The sequence below is a fragment of the Pollachius pollachius genome (assembly GCF_949987615.1).
Source record: "Pollachius pollachius genome assembly, chromosome: 15".
Lineage (NCBI taxonomy): Eukaryota > Metazoa > Chordata > Actinopteri > Gadiformes > Gadidae > Pollachius > Pollachius pollachius.
This window is the reverse complement of record NC_136948.1, coordinates 2980994-2997254: the sequence shown is the minus strand read 5'-3', so window position 1 is coordinate 2997254 and position 16261 is coordinate 2980994. Positions and strand designations below refer to the sequence as shown.

Here is a 16261-nt window from a genome sequence, read left to right as displayed (position 1 = left end):
CCTTAGCGACTATTTTTGTTTTCATTCGTATTGGCTACTTTGTATTTTTATTGTATTGCATCTTATCCTGTGTTTTCCACTGCTGCTGGGCTGTTGTAACAAATGACTTTCTCCTCCGTGGGATTATTAAAGTTGTTATCTATCTATCGATCGATCAACTCAGTTAGGATTAATTTACAGGTTGCAGCATCACAGAATCAATCAGACGGTATCGACGTCGACAGTGATTGGCTATTTTAGAACAGATCATACTCGAACAATTACGGTGGACGTCACTTCTCATCATAATGTAGTCCTACATTTATTTGACTGCAGACCTACAATAAATCAATATCTTCATGTTCATATCTGCGTGTTTGTGTGTGTGTGTGTGTGTATGTGCGTGTGCGTATGTGTGTGTGTGTGTGTGGTTGTGTGTGCGAGAGCCAATAACTTGAAGTCACGTGGTTTTGGATCAGCTCTCATGAAACCGAAAGTGGAGACGGAAATCCCTGACAATTCCAAACAAATGTTGTTTATTATGTAAAGTATTTATTTATAGTAATGGGGATTTAAGGTAAACCACCTGGCTCCCTAATTAGGTCATTATAATGATAATTATAATGTGATGTCATCACAAGGTCTTTCATCATGCAAACACCATGATACACACCAGCTGAGCTGTGTGTGTGTGTATGTGTGTGTGTGTGTGTGTGTGTGTGTGTGTGTGTGTGTGTGTGTGTGTGTGTGTGTGTGTGTGTGTGTGTGTGTGTGTGTGTGTGTGTGTGTGTGTGTGTTTGCCCACACGGTTTTGGATCAACAGGCAGCCTTAACCAATCAGGACGCAGCATTCGAGCTCACTCAACAAACCGAAAGTTTGGATGGGGAAACCCAAAGAATCTATGATTGGCTGATGCAACTATCCTTCACAAGCACAGCTGGAGCCCGAGGCGCAGGAGTTTATTTACTACACGACAGTAGTTTGACCAAATCATCCGGAGGGCGGCCAGAAAAAATATCTTTCTACACAAATAAATAATCAAAAGAAGACAGACATGGATCCATGGTGGAAGAAAAGTAGGTCGGCTACCTCTGCTACTGACGGTAAGGCTGTTTCTTGTGTGTTACACAGATATGCGTGTTTGTGTGTGCGTGTGTGTGTGTGTGTGTGTGTCTGTGTACCTGTGCGCGTGTGCGTGGGCGCGTGTCTCTGTATGCGTGTGTGCACATGTGTTGATGTCTACGTCTATTTCTGACGAGCAGGTGGTCTTGAATGACCAGTTGGTGGAGGGCTTAAAACACAGAGGATTGGAGTCGTCACATTGCTCAGAGTGACTTGGGTGTGAATCCAAACGGGTCACGTCCACAGCTTGGAGCGGGGTTTAAATACCATCAGGATGTCAAAACCGGCCTGGCCTGTTTCTCCAGGCTAGGCAGGACAAACAGACACGCAGACAAACCAGCAGCTCTCTACAGACACACTGCGTTTGCGTTTCATTTCTCGGAAACGCTTTTCCTTTCTTTTCACAGAACCAGCGGCCCATGACCACGCCCCCGCGTCACAGACATCCACCAAAGTGCCGACGGAGCCCCAGAATGAAGACTTATCCCCGGCTCTGGAACATCTGGACCTGGAACAACTAGCCGCGGTTCTGCGTGTGGATCCGGACGCCACTGCCAGCGCCGAAAACCTCATCCAGCGGTCAGCGGTGAAGCACTTCCCCTCGCCGCCACCAAAACTAAATGTGTGCGTGAAGTGGATCAACATCTGAATCTCTGAAGGGTCGTCGTTAATTCTTCTGTTGAATCAAACCTTACGCTGCCATTGATGTGTCTCTCATGTTCCTCAAATCAATATTCAAAAACAGTCCCGATCTAAACGTTGCCTCGCGTTAACATTGTGGAGCTAGTATTGTGTTATGCAGGTTTCTTACTTTATTTTGTATTTATTTAATGATATAGCACCTTTCAAAACAAAGTTACAAAGTGCTTAACAATAAGAACAGATAACCAAAGACAATAAGAACAATGCAATACAATATATTACAAGGTGCAATACAATTAAATAAGATGAAAAACATAATAAAGATAAAATAAGAAAACCAGATAAAATAATTTCATTAGTTCACGAATGCCATCAGTAAGGAAAAGCCAATAGATAAAAGTGAGTCTTGAGAAGAGATTTAAAAGAGGGTTTTCCTGCCTTACTAGAGCTACGATACAGCGCAGACAGCTACGACCCGTCTCTCAGGAGTCCTGTGTACAGCGCCGTGAAGCTGAGAACGAAGCAGCCTGTGATCAGAGGACCCACCTGGTCTGATGAAATAAACCTATGGGCTATTTTGTGTTATCCTTTTGACCTGATGCTTACCTTTCGACATGTGTCGATAAAGTATTTCAATCAATCAATCAATCAATCAATCAAACTGTCGGACCCAGTAAGCTGCCATTTGCTGTGGTTTGGTGAAAGCATGTACTGTGCAATCTGTAAACAGACGCCTACACACGCACTCTTATAGAATCATTTTCATACTTATTTAAAAATTGTTGTAAAACAATATATTTATATATGACTACACCGTTTGCATGTATGCTACTTTTCTTTTTATATTGTATTTTTCAAGGGTGTATTCGAAAATGGTAGCGTATTTTAAAATAAAGCGCTATGTGCATGCTCCAGAACGACCCTGTTTTCTACTGTGATCCCTGGGACGAATCAAAACGCATTTACTTTGACGGACCTTGAGGAAGGGGGCGGGGCTCAGTGTGGTGTGGATGCGCACGACGGTTCCCTCGACAGGCCCCTCCCCCTGGAAGCCTGGGATCACGCATACAATAAACTACATCATAGTGACTATATAGTGCTACATGTCCTCGTTATTAGTTAAGATCAGCTACACATTAATTATTTAACATGAACTACTCATGAAATAATTGCCATTCAGCATGAGCTAGATATTTAATAGTTGTAATTTAACATTAGTTATGCATCAGCTATTCAGCTGTACTTTTACACGCTTTGCTGTGTGTTCACTAGAAACCACTAAACCAGTATATAAAACCAGTGTAGGGTGTCATTAAATGACTTACCAGCGACTGCATGATGGTCTCTATTCCTGTAAGGGAACATGGTGATCACTGATCAGTAATACTGGTTTTAGCAGTATCAATACCAACCTGTACTGCTGGTCTTCATTAATATACATTTAATATACAGAGTTCACCGCCGGCCACTATGGGATAGTATTTGATTAAAGACCGCTGACCGGTTCAGTTAGGACTGGAGTCGGTCTTATTGTGTTTGCCAGCATTACAGACGTTCCTGTTACTGTTCCTGTTAGAGGTTGAATATTAAGCTGTTAACATAATTCATGTGAGTCCATTATCATTCTTTATCAGGCTACTATAGGCCTAGTTGTTGACAAGGTTGGTTAAGTTCCTGATGATATTTTGTTTGACATCTGCATGTAATTACTGGTTGTAGCATATGTTGTTATTTGTATTGCTTCAGGGCTTCCTCATCTTTGTCATTCATAAGTAATCTGATATCGAGGAGTGTATTTCTTCAATCATGTTTGGTTAATGATCAATTTAGGCTTATAACAATACATGAATGTTTTGGTTACTGATAAGCAGTGTTGGTAATAACGCCGTTTAAAATAACGGCGTTAGGTAACGCCGTTATTTTTTCAGTAACGGGGTAATCTAACTAATTACTATTTCCGTCGTTACAACGCCGTTACCGTTACTGTACGAAAAATGCGGTGCGTTACTATGAATTGATTGAATAAACTGCGTAATCCGAACGCACCCTTGGCTCCAAACACAAACTGCTAGTGAGGAGACCGGGTGAGTTAACAACGAGATAAGCGATTATGATTGGCTAAGGCAGAGTCATGTTTCATGGTATCCAAACGGAGCCAGTGTTTTTACGCACAAGCCAGGAAACGCGCGCCACACACACGCAAACGCACACATCAAACAGATTCGATGAAGCAAAAGAAATGGCGAGTCCGGAGCAATCCGATGAAAAGTTGGCATCTGTAGTATTCGTCAGATGTTCCACAGCCTTTGCAATCAAGCAAATTGAAATTCAGGCCCCATCCACACTAACCCGGGTACATGTAAAAATGCACATCCGCAATAAAAATGATCTCCGTTTTCAGATCGTTTTCGGAATGTTTTGCATCCACGTTCCACCCTGAAATTATTTTGATAAACAGTTGTTGTCATGGTAACTCCTCCACGCCTCTCTGTTTAGATTACAGGCGCGCGATCAGCTGATATTTACAGTTGATCAGCTGGTTAATCATCTTCGACCCGGTCTTGTCCAGAAACGCCGCTCCAAGTACGGTTTGAACTGTCGTCTTTCGGTTTTTTTACCATCACTGAAGAACATTAGTACAGCACTCGCCTCCGGCGTTGGAGCAACGAATATGTTTGAGCCAATATGTCGAGTTGTTTCTGGAGATAAATTAGTACATTGTACAGAGAGATCATCATTTTCATTTCACCTGCCATTTTTTTGATGAGCGTCTCGGTCTCGAGCGCAAGCTTGTGGCAGTGACATGGCAACCGAACGTCATCGTTTCTGAAAGCCTCCGTCTACCCTGTCCACACTACAACGCGAACCCAGCGTTTTCACATTTATCCACCTCAGCGATCATTTTCGAAAAGCATAGTTTTCAGTGTCGGAATTCTCAGTTGTATTGTGGACGGAAGGGCTAAACTGATAATTATTTATGCGTTTGTAAATTAACCCGGGTTAGTGTGGACGGGGCCTCAGTTGGAAGCATATCGGGGCCTTGAATGGGCAGTTCAACCATTTAACACATTAAGGCCAAATGAAAACTGCTCAGAAAAATCCAAATTCTTTGACATATAGCAACTTTATTTTTTTTACACTAACGAAAATAGTTACTTTCCCTGGTAACTAGTTACTTTTATTATAGAGTAATTCAGTTACTAACTCTATTACTTTTTGGAACAAGTAGTGAGTAACTATAACTAATTACTTTAAAGTAACGTTCCCAACACTGCTGATAAGTTAATCATTAACTAAAGGCGTGCATATGAGTTAAGACTGAACGACATTATAAGCCTACCTCTCCGCTGGCCCGGGGACCGTGCGGGCCTCGGGGCCCCTGACGGGGCCAGTGAAGGGGGTCTGGTGGTGCCCAGCTAACAAGGGACGTCCTGGGGACGTTCGGGGACGTCCCTGTTTGGTCCCCTATAGGTTATACCGTGAAGTTATCCTTAGGACGTTGTTTAGACGTTATTTAGACGTTATTTAAGTTCCTAAAATGTCACATTAGTAATTTAATTTTGAACTTTCAGGGGACGTTCCAGGAACGTCCCTAGTTGGTTATGATATGACATTATTTTTAAAAACTTTCGGGGGACATTCGGGACGTTCCAGCAACGTCCCTGGTTAGTTATGAAAATGACATTAAATTAAAAACTTTCGGGGGACATTCGGGACGTTCCAGCAACGTCCCTTTTTGGTTATGAAATTACATTATATTAAAAACTTTCGGGTGACATTCGGGACGTTCCAGCAACGTCCCTGGTTGGTTATGAAATATAAACACTTTCGGGGGACATTCGGGACGTTCCAGCAACGTCCCTGGTTGGTTATGAAATGACATTATGTTAGAAGTTTTCGAGGGACACTCGGACGTTCCAGAAACTTCCCTGGCTGTTCGTGACATCTGACATGACGTCTCGTGGACCTGCCTGGTTATTTGGTTGGGTCCCTAGGGACCCAATCAAATACGATTCACGGGTATATATACGCTCGTGAACCGTGAATCGTTGTAGAGTGAGACGTCGAGAGAGAGAGAGAGAGAGGGACAGCAATTTTTTGATCCCACATCCAGCTAGTAAAAGTACCGTTTTATAATCATTTTGTGTAAATATATATTTAACTATAATTATATATATAATATTTAATATTTAACTTAAGTTTTAGTATTGATAGTTTAGTTATTTAGTTGTTATTGTGTTATGTTATAGTGTAATTAGTGTTATTAGTATAGTGTATAGTGTTATAGTTGAATAGTTTAGATTAGTCTTTTGTGAAGGTGGGAAGGACAGACACCCGAAGGACATCATTTGAGGTAAATACATTTTAATACAAACTTACGTTCTACCTGTATCTATGTATTTGTATGTTTATCTAACGTGAAAATGCCATAGCTATGAATATCGATATTAATAACTGTACAACTAGCTCAAACTGAAGAGAAGTCGGCTAAATTGAGATGTCGTGACATACCCGTATAAACAATGTTATCGATAGCACTAAGTAGGAATATGCCTACACGCCAGTTGTGTTGCCCCATTAAGGATATATAAAATACAAAAACAGCTGAATTGGCTACTTTTGGACAGGTGAAGACTACTGCTATAGTCTAGTAGCTCAAAAGCTAGTTAGCCTACTTTTGAACAAGAGCCACAAACCAACTGTCATTCTGATGCTTTTCTCGCTTAACGTCGCTACGCGCGCCCTGCCTTGAGGTGATTATTCCGTTTATTCTACTTCGCGCCGGCCAACATAATAAAACAATTCAAATACTTTAATAATTAGCCTTTTTCTTATTCGTATTGCATGCTTATTAAATGTATACTCTGTTTAAGTTCATCTCCCTCGAAAAGTTTCCCTTTAGACCTACGGTGAATAACGTTAGCTCAGCTGTCGTTAACGAGCGAGTGTTCTTGAAGCCTTAATGTTCGCATTTGCTCTGCAGTTACTCCATGTGAATCCTCCATTATCGGATGTTTTTATGTTAATATACTAATGCATTACATTACATTATAATTCTCACTAAAAGCAGGTAAAATTGCTCTGTTGTCTAACTGTAGCTAATTGTTGCAGGTATTGATTCCGGACGACCTGGTGGAGGACGAGGAGGAGGAGGAGGAGGAGGGGGAGGATGAAGTGGAGGAATAGGAGGAGGAGGAGGGAGAGGAGTCAATCCAGGCTTTAACCCATAAATAAAGAATTTGTTTATACTTTAAACAGTGTTTTTTCTTCTATAAGCATATACATAATAAGTTACATACACAATACAGCCTGTTATGTAAGTAGATTTATTTTAAATAAAGAAGTTAAATAACGGTGTTGAGTACACATTTAGTTTAGTTTTTCACTATAGGCTACATTTTACTAGTTAATATGCATATATACTTTGTATACAGAAAAATATCCATTAAATGCATGTGACTAGGTTGAGAAATTGATCCTGCATTTTGGTATATGAAGGTCCAAAGCATGACCTGCTACAAAAATCTGGGGATGTCCCCTGAACGTCCCCTAAATGTTGTGAGGACGTTACATAGACGTCCCGGGGACGTTTGTTTGCGACGTCCCCGGGACCTTTAGGGAACCATACAAAAAGACGTCATGGGCACGTACCGGGGACGTCCCGGGGACGTTTGTTTGCGACGTCCCCGGGACCTTTAGGGAACCCTACAAAAAGACGTTGTGGGGACGTTCCCTTGTGACGTCCTTATAACTTTCGGGGACGTTCAGGGGACGTCCTAGGGACGTCATTTTGTTAGCTGGGTGTCTCCTCATGGGGGAGCCGGACGGACCTCCGGCCGAGCGGGGAGCGACGAGGGTGGACCGGAGCGTTCAGGGAACACATTCGGACACCGGAGCGTAGTTGGCGCCTCCAGTGCGTTCCTCCTCCAGCTTGGAACCGACCAGCCCAGACTACCGCACACCGGGACATCCACCAGGTGGTCAGGGGGAGGTAGTGCTGCCTGCGGGGCCGTCGTTCTGGTCCCGTACCCCGGTCCTCTCCACTCCCTCCCAGCTGCTTCATACCACAGCATATCATGGCATATCTGTTGTTATCATGGCATATATGTTTTATAGCGTCTGTTTTTTTTGCCCTGTTTGTTCTGTTTGTCTTTACTTTAGCATTTACCTTAGCGTTTATTATTTCGTTTTCATTCGTATACTTTCTCCTCCTATGAGTTTGTCTGTGTTTGTGCGTGTGTCTACGTGTGTTTGTCCGTGTGTGTGTGTGTGTGTGTGTGTGTGTGTGTGTGTGTGTGTGTATGTGTGTGTGTGTGTGTGTGTGTGTGTGTGTGTGTGTGTGTGTGTGTGTGTGTGTGTGTGTGTGTGTGTGTGTGTGCTTGCCCGCATGGTTTCGGATCAATAGGTAGGGCGTGCACGTGAAGGCTGTTTTCCAGGCCTTAACCAATCAGGACGCAGGATTCGAGCTCATTCTACAACCGAAAGCTTGTATCGGGAAATCAAAATCATCCATGATCGGCTGATGCAGCTATCGTCCACAAGCACAGCCGGAGCCCGAAGCGCAGGAGTTTATTCACTGCATGACAGCAGTTGGACCGAATCATCCCGAGAGCGGCCGGAAAAATATCTTTCTATACAAATAAATAATCAAAAGAAGACAGACATGGTTCCATGGTGGAAGAAAAGTAGAAGGTCGGCTACCTCTGCTACTGACGGTAAGGCTGTTTCTTGTGTGTTACACAGATATATGCGTGTTTGTGTGTCTTTGTGTGTGCGTTTGTGTGTGTCTGTGCGCGCGCGCGCGTGCGTGGGCGCGTGTCTCTCTATATGCGTGTGTGCACATGTGTTGATGTCTACGTCTATTTCTGACTAGCAGGTGGTCTTGAATGACCAGTTGTTGGAGGGCTTTAAACACAGAGGATTGGAGTCGTCACATTGCTCAGAGCGACTTGGGGGTGAATCCAAACGGGTCACGTCCACAGCTTGGAGCGAGCTTTAAATCCCACCAGGTTGTCAAAACCGGCCTGGCCTGTTTCTCCAGGCTAGTCAGGACAAACAGACACACAGACAAACCAGCAGCTCTCTACAGACGCACTGCGTTTGCGTTTCATTTCTCGGAAACGCTTTTCCTTTCCTTTCACAGAACCAGCGGCCCATGACCGCGCCCCCGCGTCGCAGACATCCACCAAAGTGCAGCCCGAGCCCCAGAATGAAGATCCACCCCCGGCTCTGGAACATCTGGACCTGGAACAACTGGCCGTGGTTCTGCATGTGGATCCGGACGCCACTGCCAGCGCCGAAAACCTCATCCAGCGGTCAGCGGTGAAGCACTTCCCCTCGCCGCCACCAGGGGGCGACGGTGTGTTAACCCCGGAGCACATGAAGGAACACCTGAACAGCGTGAGGCGGGCCGTGCACGACGAGCTGAAGCGGTTGAGCCCTCGGCTGCCTGAGCAGTTCAAGAGCCGGCTCGTGCCGCCATACCACCGCCTTGCGATGGACCTCGTGCACACCCTACTCGAAAGGATCTCGTCTTCACAGCAAGCCTTTGTGCTCATGGAGTGGCTCTGCAACGCTTACTTAAGGTTGTCTGCCTAAACACACACACACACACACATGCACACACACAGGCACACGACATACAAACTACCCAAGTAAACACATACATACAGACAGACAGACAGATAGACAGACAGACAGACAGACAGACACGTATACATACATACATACATACATAGTTAGACCTGTAGCTGTAGATATAACCTTATGGTTAGACCTTTAGCTCTAGATAGAACCTTGTAGTAAGATCTGCAGCTCTAGATAGAACCTTCTAGTTAGAAATGTAGCTCTAGATAGAACCATGTAGTTAGACCTGCAGCTCTTGATATAATTAATGTAGTTAGAGCTGTATATCTAGATAGAACCTTGTAGTTAGACCTGCAGCTTTAGATAGAACCTTGTAGGTAGACCTGCAGCTCTAGATAGAACCTTGTAGTTAGGCCTGCAGCTCTAGATAGAACCTTGTAGTTAGACCAGTAGCTCTAGATAGAACCTTGTAGTTAGACCAGTAGCTCTAGATAGAACCTTGTAGTTAGACCTGCAGCTCTAGATAGAACCTTGTAGTTAGACCAGTAGCTCTAGATAGAACCTGTAGTTAGACCAGTAGCTCTAGATAGAACCTTGTAGTTAGACCAGTATCTCTAGATAGAACCTTGTAGTTAGACCAGTAGCTCTAGATAGAACCTTGTAGTTAGACCAGTAGCTCTAGATAGAACCTTGTAGTTAGACCTGTAGCTCTAGATAGAACCTTGTAGTTAGACCAGTAGCTCTAGATAGAACCTTGTAGTTAGACCTGCAGCTCTAGATAGAACCTTGTAGTTAGACCTGCAGCTCTAGATAGAACCTTGTAGTTAGACTAGAAGCTCTAGATAGAACCTTGTAATTACACCAGTAGCTCTAGATAGAACCTTGTAGTTAGACCTGTAGCTCTAGATAGAACCTTGTAGTTAGACCAGTAGCTCTAGATAGAACCTTGTAGTTAGACCAGTAGCTCTAGATAGAACCTTGTAGTTAGACCTGCAGCTCTAGATATAACCTTGTAGTTAGACCAGTAGCTCTAGATAGAACCTGTAGTTAGACCAGTAGCTCTAGATAGAACCTTGTAGTTAGACCAGTAGCTCTAGATAGAACCTTGTAGTTAGACCAGTAGCTCTAGATAGAACCTTGTAGTTAGACCAGTAGCTCTAGATAGAACCTTGTAGTTAGACCTGTAGCTCTAGATAGAACCTTGTAGTTAGACCAGTAGCTCTAGATAGAACCTTGTAGTTAGACCTGCAGCTCTAGATAGAACCTTGTAGTTAGCCCTGTAGCTCTAGATAGAACCTTGTAGTTAGACTAGAAGCTCTAGATAGAACCTTGTAATTACACCAGTAGCTCTAGATAGAACCTTGTAGTTAGACCTGCAGCTCTAGATAGAACCTTGTAGTTTGACCAGTAGCCCTAGATAAAACCTGTATCTGTCGACCTTAACATCCTGGTTGTGCCTTCACAGTCGGGGGTTCCTGGGAGACCCAGTCTTCAGTGAGAACCACCAGGGGAGTCCCGTGGACATGCACCTGTACTCTGAGACGGTCGAATGCGTCAACCAAACCCTCCGGACCAGACTGGAGGTAGGAAGACATGCTGCAGGAACTAGAACACCCCCAAGATAAAATGGTACTTATTATACTATTATTAATCAAAGACAGGCCATCAATCCCGCATCTCTCGATTGCTAATCTACCTTTAAATTAATCTCTGTCATAGCTAACAAACTAACAGAGGACAGGCGGGCCTAGATTCATCTTGTCTTGTTTGACTGCAGCGGGACGTCCAGAGTTCTCTAGATGAGATCTTTCAGCGCCAGGAATCTGAGTTTTGGAGGTCCTGGGAACTCCACACAGACGTCATTAAGGTACAGTGGACACGGGACGGTTCCGCACACTGGAATAACGTTAATAACATAGAAACATATAAGCAGAATATATTGAGGATACAAATTTGCTTTTTTTCTGTAGTGCATTGATGAACCGATTGTCAGAGCGGAGTCCATCAGTGAGAACGTGCAGAAGTTCACCCGGCAGGTCTGCTTCCTCAAACTCCAGGAGTTTCTAGAGAGGTATGTCAACCTTTTCTTCCTGACGATTGATGTTTCCAAGGTACCGTTGTGGCTTTGCGCGGTGCTTGTTGTTAAGTTGTTTGCAGTCAGGTTCTTCAGCTGTCAAGAGGCCTAAATGAGTCCTCCTTCTGGGTGTAGGTTCAACACGGCCAAACAGGAACTTCTGAAAAGATACGAGAAAACTCCCAAGCTGGAAGTGGAGACCTGCCTCAAGACACTCAACATGCTACACGGCCTTGTGTGAGTAAAGGGCCATGCCTCATGCTAGATGCTATATGCTAGAGTGTGCGAGCATCTGATCCATGTTAACATGTCTAATCCATGTTGCATGTCTGATGTTAAGATGTTTGAAGATTCTGAGCATTTCTGGTATTGTATTTTCCGCATGTTTTGTATCGATAATAGATACAATATATATACAATATATATTGTAGGATAGTTTCACCGTGTATCAATAAAAGGCCCTTGTTTTGCAGGAGCTACATCCAACCCACAACTGATGGAGGAACCAGGGACCTCCCAGCGGAGGAGACCCTGTCCTCACTGAGGACATTGGAGACCGCTGCCCAGACGTCCATGGGAGAGGCTCTCGTTAAGATCATCAAGGTGCAGAGAAGAACCGCTACTGTTGTTGTGTTGCTAGCCAGCAGCTACACTCATCGTGTTACACTAAATTCACCTGAGATGACAATAACCAGTTTATAAAACCTGTGGTTGTGGATTCGCTCAGGAACGCCTGAAAAGCCATTTCAAAAGCAGAGAGGAGGATTTTCTGCTGACGGAGATGAAAGACATGTTCAGTGCTGAAGACTGTTGTCCAGACGTCCAGAAGGTAGAGAGAGACTTTCACTGGATCTCCTTATCTTGAGGTCACGTGTGGTTGGACCTCAGCTGTAACAATCCCTCTCTCTCTCTCTGTCTCTCTCTGTCTCTCTCTTTCTCTCTCTTCTCTCTCTCTCTCTCTCTCTCTCTCTCTCTCTCTCTCTCTCTCTCTCTCTCAGGAGGCTCTTGACCTGGCCTATGAGCGGGTGTGCGCCTTGTACCTGTGCCAGCTGGTCGTCATCAAGAAGAAGAAGGAGCTGGAGAAGCGATGGGGTCGTGACGTGGGTCAGAAAGTGACTCAGGACGCAGAACATCTTCATAAGACCTTCTCAGACCTGGTGAGGCCCCGAGTACAGCACAGTACTTCACACTCAATGCTTCTCACTGCTTTATCTACCTCGGTACTTACAGTCCGTGTGTTTGTGTGTGTGTGTATGTGTGTGTGTGTGTGTGTGTGTGTGTGTGTGTGTGTGTGTGTGTGTGTGTGACAGCACCCTGCTGTCCTACAACAGAACCATGTGCTCCTGAAGGTGGAGGAGCTGATGAAGAGCCATGACGTGGACTCAGTGAAGATCACCCTCTCTGGGATGATGCAGCTCTGCCAGTCGGAGTGAGTCCTCTACAGTATCTCCATCTCTGTCTCTCTTCATCTCTCTCTTCATCTCTATGTATCTCTTTGTCTTGTAATATATCTGTATCTCTCAATTTCTCTGTATCTCTTCATCTGTTCCTCTTCGTCTCTCTGTTACTCTTCATCTCTCCTCTTGTCTTTGTCAATTTCCTCTTTCTCTGTAGCTTTCCTTTTTATTTCTCCATGTATATCTCCATATGTCTATCTCACTGTGCCTCTCTTCCTCCATCTGTACCCCCTTTAAACTCTGTCTCTGACTCTCTTTATCTCTATGCATCTCCATCTTTTAATCTATGATTCTCATGTGTATTTCCATCTCTTATCCCTCTATATTTTTCTATCTTAATCTCTGTTTCTTTCTCTGTCTCTATATCTCTCTTCAGCTTTGTTTCTCTCACTCCTAATATCTTTCTATCTCTTCTCATCTTGCTCTCTCTACCTCGCGCTCTCCTTCTTTCTCAAAATTGAACAGGCTTTATTGTCATGGAATATGTTACTTTACATTGCCAGAGTTCAGAAAGTAGAACAAGATACAACGTAGGAAATTAAGTATTAAAAGTAAAAATTACCTTATTTTTTATTAAAACGTCAAAAAAACAAAGTAAGACTATTTAATTCTCAACACACAAGGAAAGTAGGACTGTAATATTATCCCCCCCCCTCTCTATCTGTCTGTCTGTCTGTCTGTCTGTCTGTCTGTCTGTCTGTCTGTCTGTCTGTCTGTCTGTCTGTCTGTCTGTCTGTCTGTCTGTCTGTCTGTCTCTCTCTCTCTCTCTCTCTCTCTCTCTCTCTCTCTCTCTCTCTCTCTATCTGTCTCTCTCTCTCTCTGTATCACTGCTGCAGGGAATCTAAGAAATGTTTGCCTTCTCTGTTGAAGTGGAACAGCCTTTCTAGAGCTCTGGTACAGGAGGTCCTGGAAGCTGTTCAGGAGCCGAACACCAGAGAGACCAGAACATTTTTCTTATGTATCCCCACCTAGCGACCAGCGACTCTACTCTGACGATGGTACCAGATTAGAAAACTCTGCTGGCTGAAGACAATACGAATGCATTAAATAGGTTAACGTACACGTTAACCTAGGATACGGTATATTTATCATTTACATTTGGGGAATTTAGCAGACGCTTTTAACCAAAGCGATTTACAATTAGTATGTTTTGTCAGAAGAAGGTCAAACAATATATCGCTGTCGGGACAGTTAGGTACAGTTACAGTTAGTGTTGCTTTCGTCAACGAAAATTATGACTAAATATCGTCGTCAACGACCCTTTATCACGTGAGGAAAACGAGACGCAACGTAAATGCTGGTCATGTGACAATAACTATAATTAAATACATAATGCAATATTGTTGACGAATAAAAACGAGACTAAATGTGATTTACAAAATAATACTCTGCGAAAATGTCTCTTCATTTTCGTTGACCAAAACTAGTCGAGAAAAATTGTTTAGTTTATTTATTTCTGGGGCTGTATCAGGTTACGTTACTTCCGGAATCCCCGCTCGTCGCGGCAGTACTTAGATTCACAAGACGCAGCTGTGGTGGCAGCGTCAATGAAAACTTAAGGTCCCGTCAACACTAATCCGGGTAAATATAAAACGTACAACTTGTTACTGAAGATACATAGTACATTGCACAGAGAAATCCTCATTTCCATTTTACCTGCCATTTGTTTTTAGATGAGCGCAAGCGTGTGGAAGCGTCATGGCACAGTGTCATGGCAACCGAACGCCATCGTATCTGAAAGCCTCCCTGTACCCTGACCACACTACAACGCAAACCCAGCGTTTTTATATTTATCCACCTCAGCGATCTTTTTTGAAAAGTATCGTTTTCAGTGTCGAAATTCGCCGTTCTAATGTGAATGTTTGGTTGGTAAAATAAATAGGTTGTAAATTCATATCAGAGTGTCTTCCGTGTCTGGAATGGATGTATTCTTGAGTCTATAAGGTAACAATAATATAATAAGATTACCTTGTTTGAATTGTGAAATGGGATTGGCAAAAATAAAATGTTGGTATTGTCAATACTACTAGGTAGCCTACTTATACTATATTGACTGAGTTAAATAGAATTGCATTACAAAAAAGTGACTAATACAATTTTCTTTAACTAAAACTAGACTAAAATAGTCATGGATAATTCTGACTAAAATAAGACTTAAATGCTCAGAGACACACTCATGCAAACTTTGAAAAAAGTCCATACATGATTTTTTGAGTGAGATGCATTTCTGGAAGTACCCCACCTATAGTTACCAAAGGAGCGAGTCAGTTTCGGCACCTTTAAATATTACCTCCCACTCCCCTCCAATCAGAGCATAGCTAAGGTTTTGTGGACCAGCGGACGAGCAGCTCCGGCGGGGGGAATTCGGCGGCAGCCCGGCAGCTCAGCTACGGGAGTACAATCCCTTTCTCTGCCGGACTGCCGCCGAGCTTCCCCCACCAGAGCTGCCGGACTGCCGGGCAGTCCGGAGGAGGATACATGGAGGAGAAAGGGATTGTATTCCCGGAGCTCAGCTGCCGCTGTCCGGCCGCCGTCGAAGCTGTCCGGCCGCCGCCGAAGCTTCGGTTGCTTTCGCAGCCTTGACCCCTCTGTGGAGGGCCTCCTTTTCTGCCCTGGTGCAGCTGGAGAACCACACCAGTAGTCCGTAGGTGAGTGCGCTCTCTACTGTGCAGCGGTAAAAAAGTTGACCGTCAGTCCCTGTGGAAGTTTTGAAACTACACGCTCTATAAGCCTCAAACGATTCGGGGATTCATTTATTTTACTACAAATAATGTTGTTATTTATAGTGAGGAGGATTTAGGGGAAGTCCCTTATTGGCGCTGTGAAGAAGTCATTCAAATGATGTCATTAAAAAGGCATGTGTGTAGAAGCTATATTCTTTTTTATTCGCTAATTCATTTCTAAATTCTGTCTTGTTATTAGGCATAATATTTAGTTTTTCATGCTTGGTTTGGCGTCCCTAGGGAAGTAATGTACATACTGCGCATGCGTTTAGCACAGTTACGGGCTGAGGTGAAGAGGTGTGTCAGACTGCAGGGACTTTCAGAGTGCAGCCAGGTCACCATGACGACGGGACGGGAGGGAAAGCGAGTGCGGGTACCTGAGTGCATGGATGTTTTATGGATGTTTATGGATGCGTCAACCTAACTAGAATAACAATGCCTCCATGGCCGACTTTTAGTTTTATATATTTGTTTGAATGGTTTTGACTTGGCGCAACAAGTGTTTAGCCCACTAAAACAACCTGTCTAAGCGTATACCAATCAGGACGCAGCACGCCAACTACATGAGGAAACAATGGTAATTTAGGACTCGGAAAATCCCTCGGCATACCGTGATGCGCTATAAACACCGCAGGGCCCGCGACTCAATGCTGTAAACACCACTACGCGCGCACAT

At 43.8% G+C, this 16261-nt stretch overlaps 1 protein-coding gene and 1 long non-coding RNA gene across 2 annotated transcripts; both read left to right on the top strand.

Annotated features, from left to right (window-relative positions):
- Positions 1-888: 888 nt before the first annotated feature.
- On the top strand, positions 889-2665 carry LOC307086632. Its single transcript, XR_013812448.1, has 2 exons — positions 889-1083; positions 1510-2665. It is a non-coding gene; the product is annotated as an uncharacterized lncRNA (long non-coding RNA).
- Positions 2666-8244: 5579 nt separating this feature from the next.
- Positions 8245-14756, top strand: LOC307086532 (uncharacterized protein). Its single transcript, XM_079751773.1, has 11 exons — positions 8245-8460; positions 8889-9330; positions 10797-10914; positions 11109-11198; positions 11302-11402; positions 11541-11642; positions 11879-12008; positions 12133-12234; positions 12404-12562; positions 12716-12834; positions 13699-14756. Exons 1-11 carry the CDS (start codon positions 8268-8270, stop codon positions 13832-13834), a joined length of 1692 nt encoding a protein of 563 aa, XP_079607899.1. The 5' UTR covers positions 8245-8267; the 3' UTR covers positions 13835-14756.
- The last annotated feature ends 1505 nt before the right edge of the window (positions 14757-16261 follow it).

What these genes read in the sequence shown, in the direction of transcription:
- LOC307086532 (XM_079751773.1), top strand. Translation starts at nt 8,268, where the DNA reads ATGCAGCTATCGTCCACAAGCACAGCCGGAGCCCGAAGCGCAGGAGTT. An exon ending in CTCTGCAACGCTTACTTAAG is followed by an intron (nt 9,331 to 10,796) that starts GTTGTCTGCCTA and finishes GTGCCTTCACAG; the next exon opens with TCGGGGGTTCCTGGGAGACC. An exon ending in TCCACACAGACGTCATTAAG is followed by an intron (nt 11,199 to 11,301) that starts GTACAGTGGACA and finishes TTTTTTCTGTAG; the next exon opens with TGCATTGATGAACCGATTGT.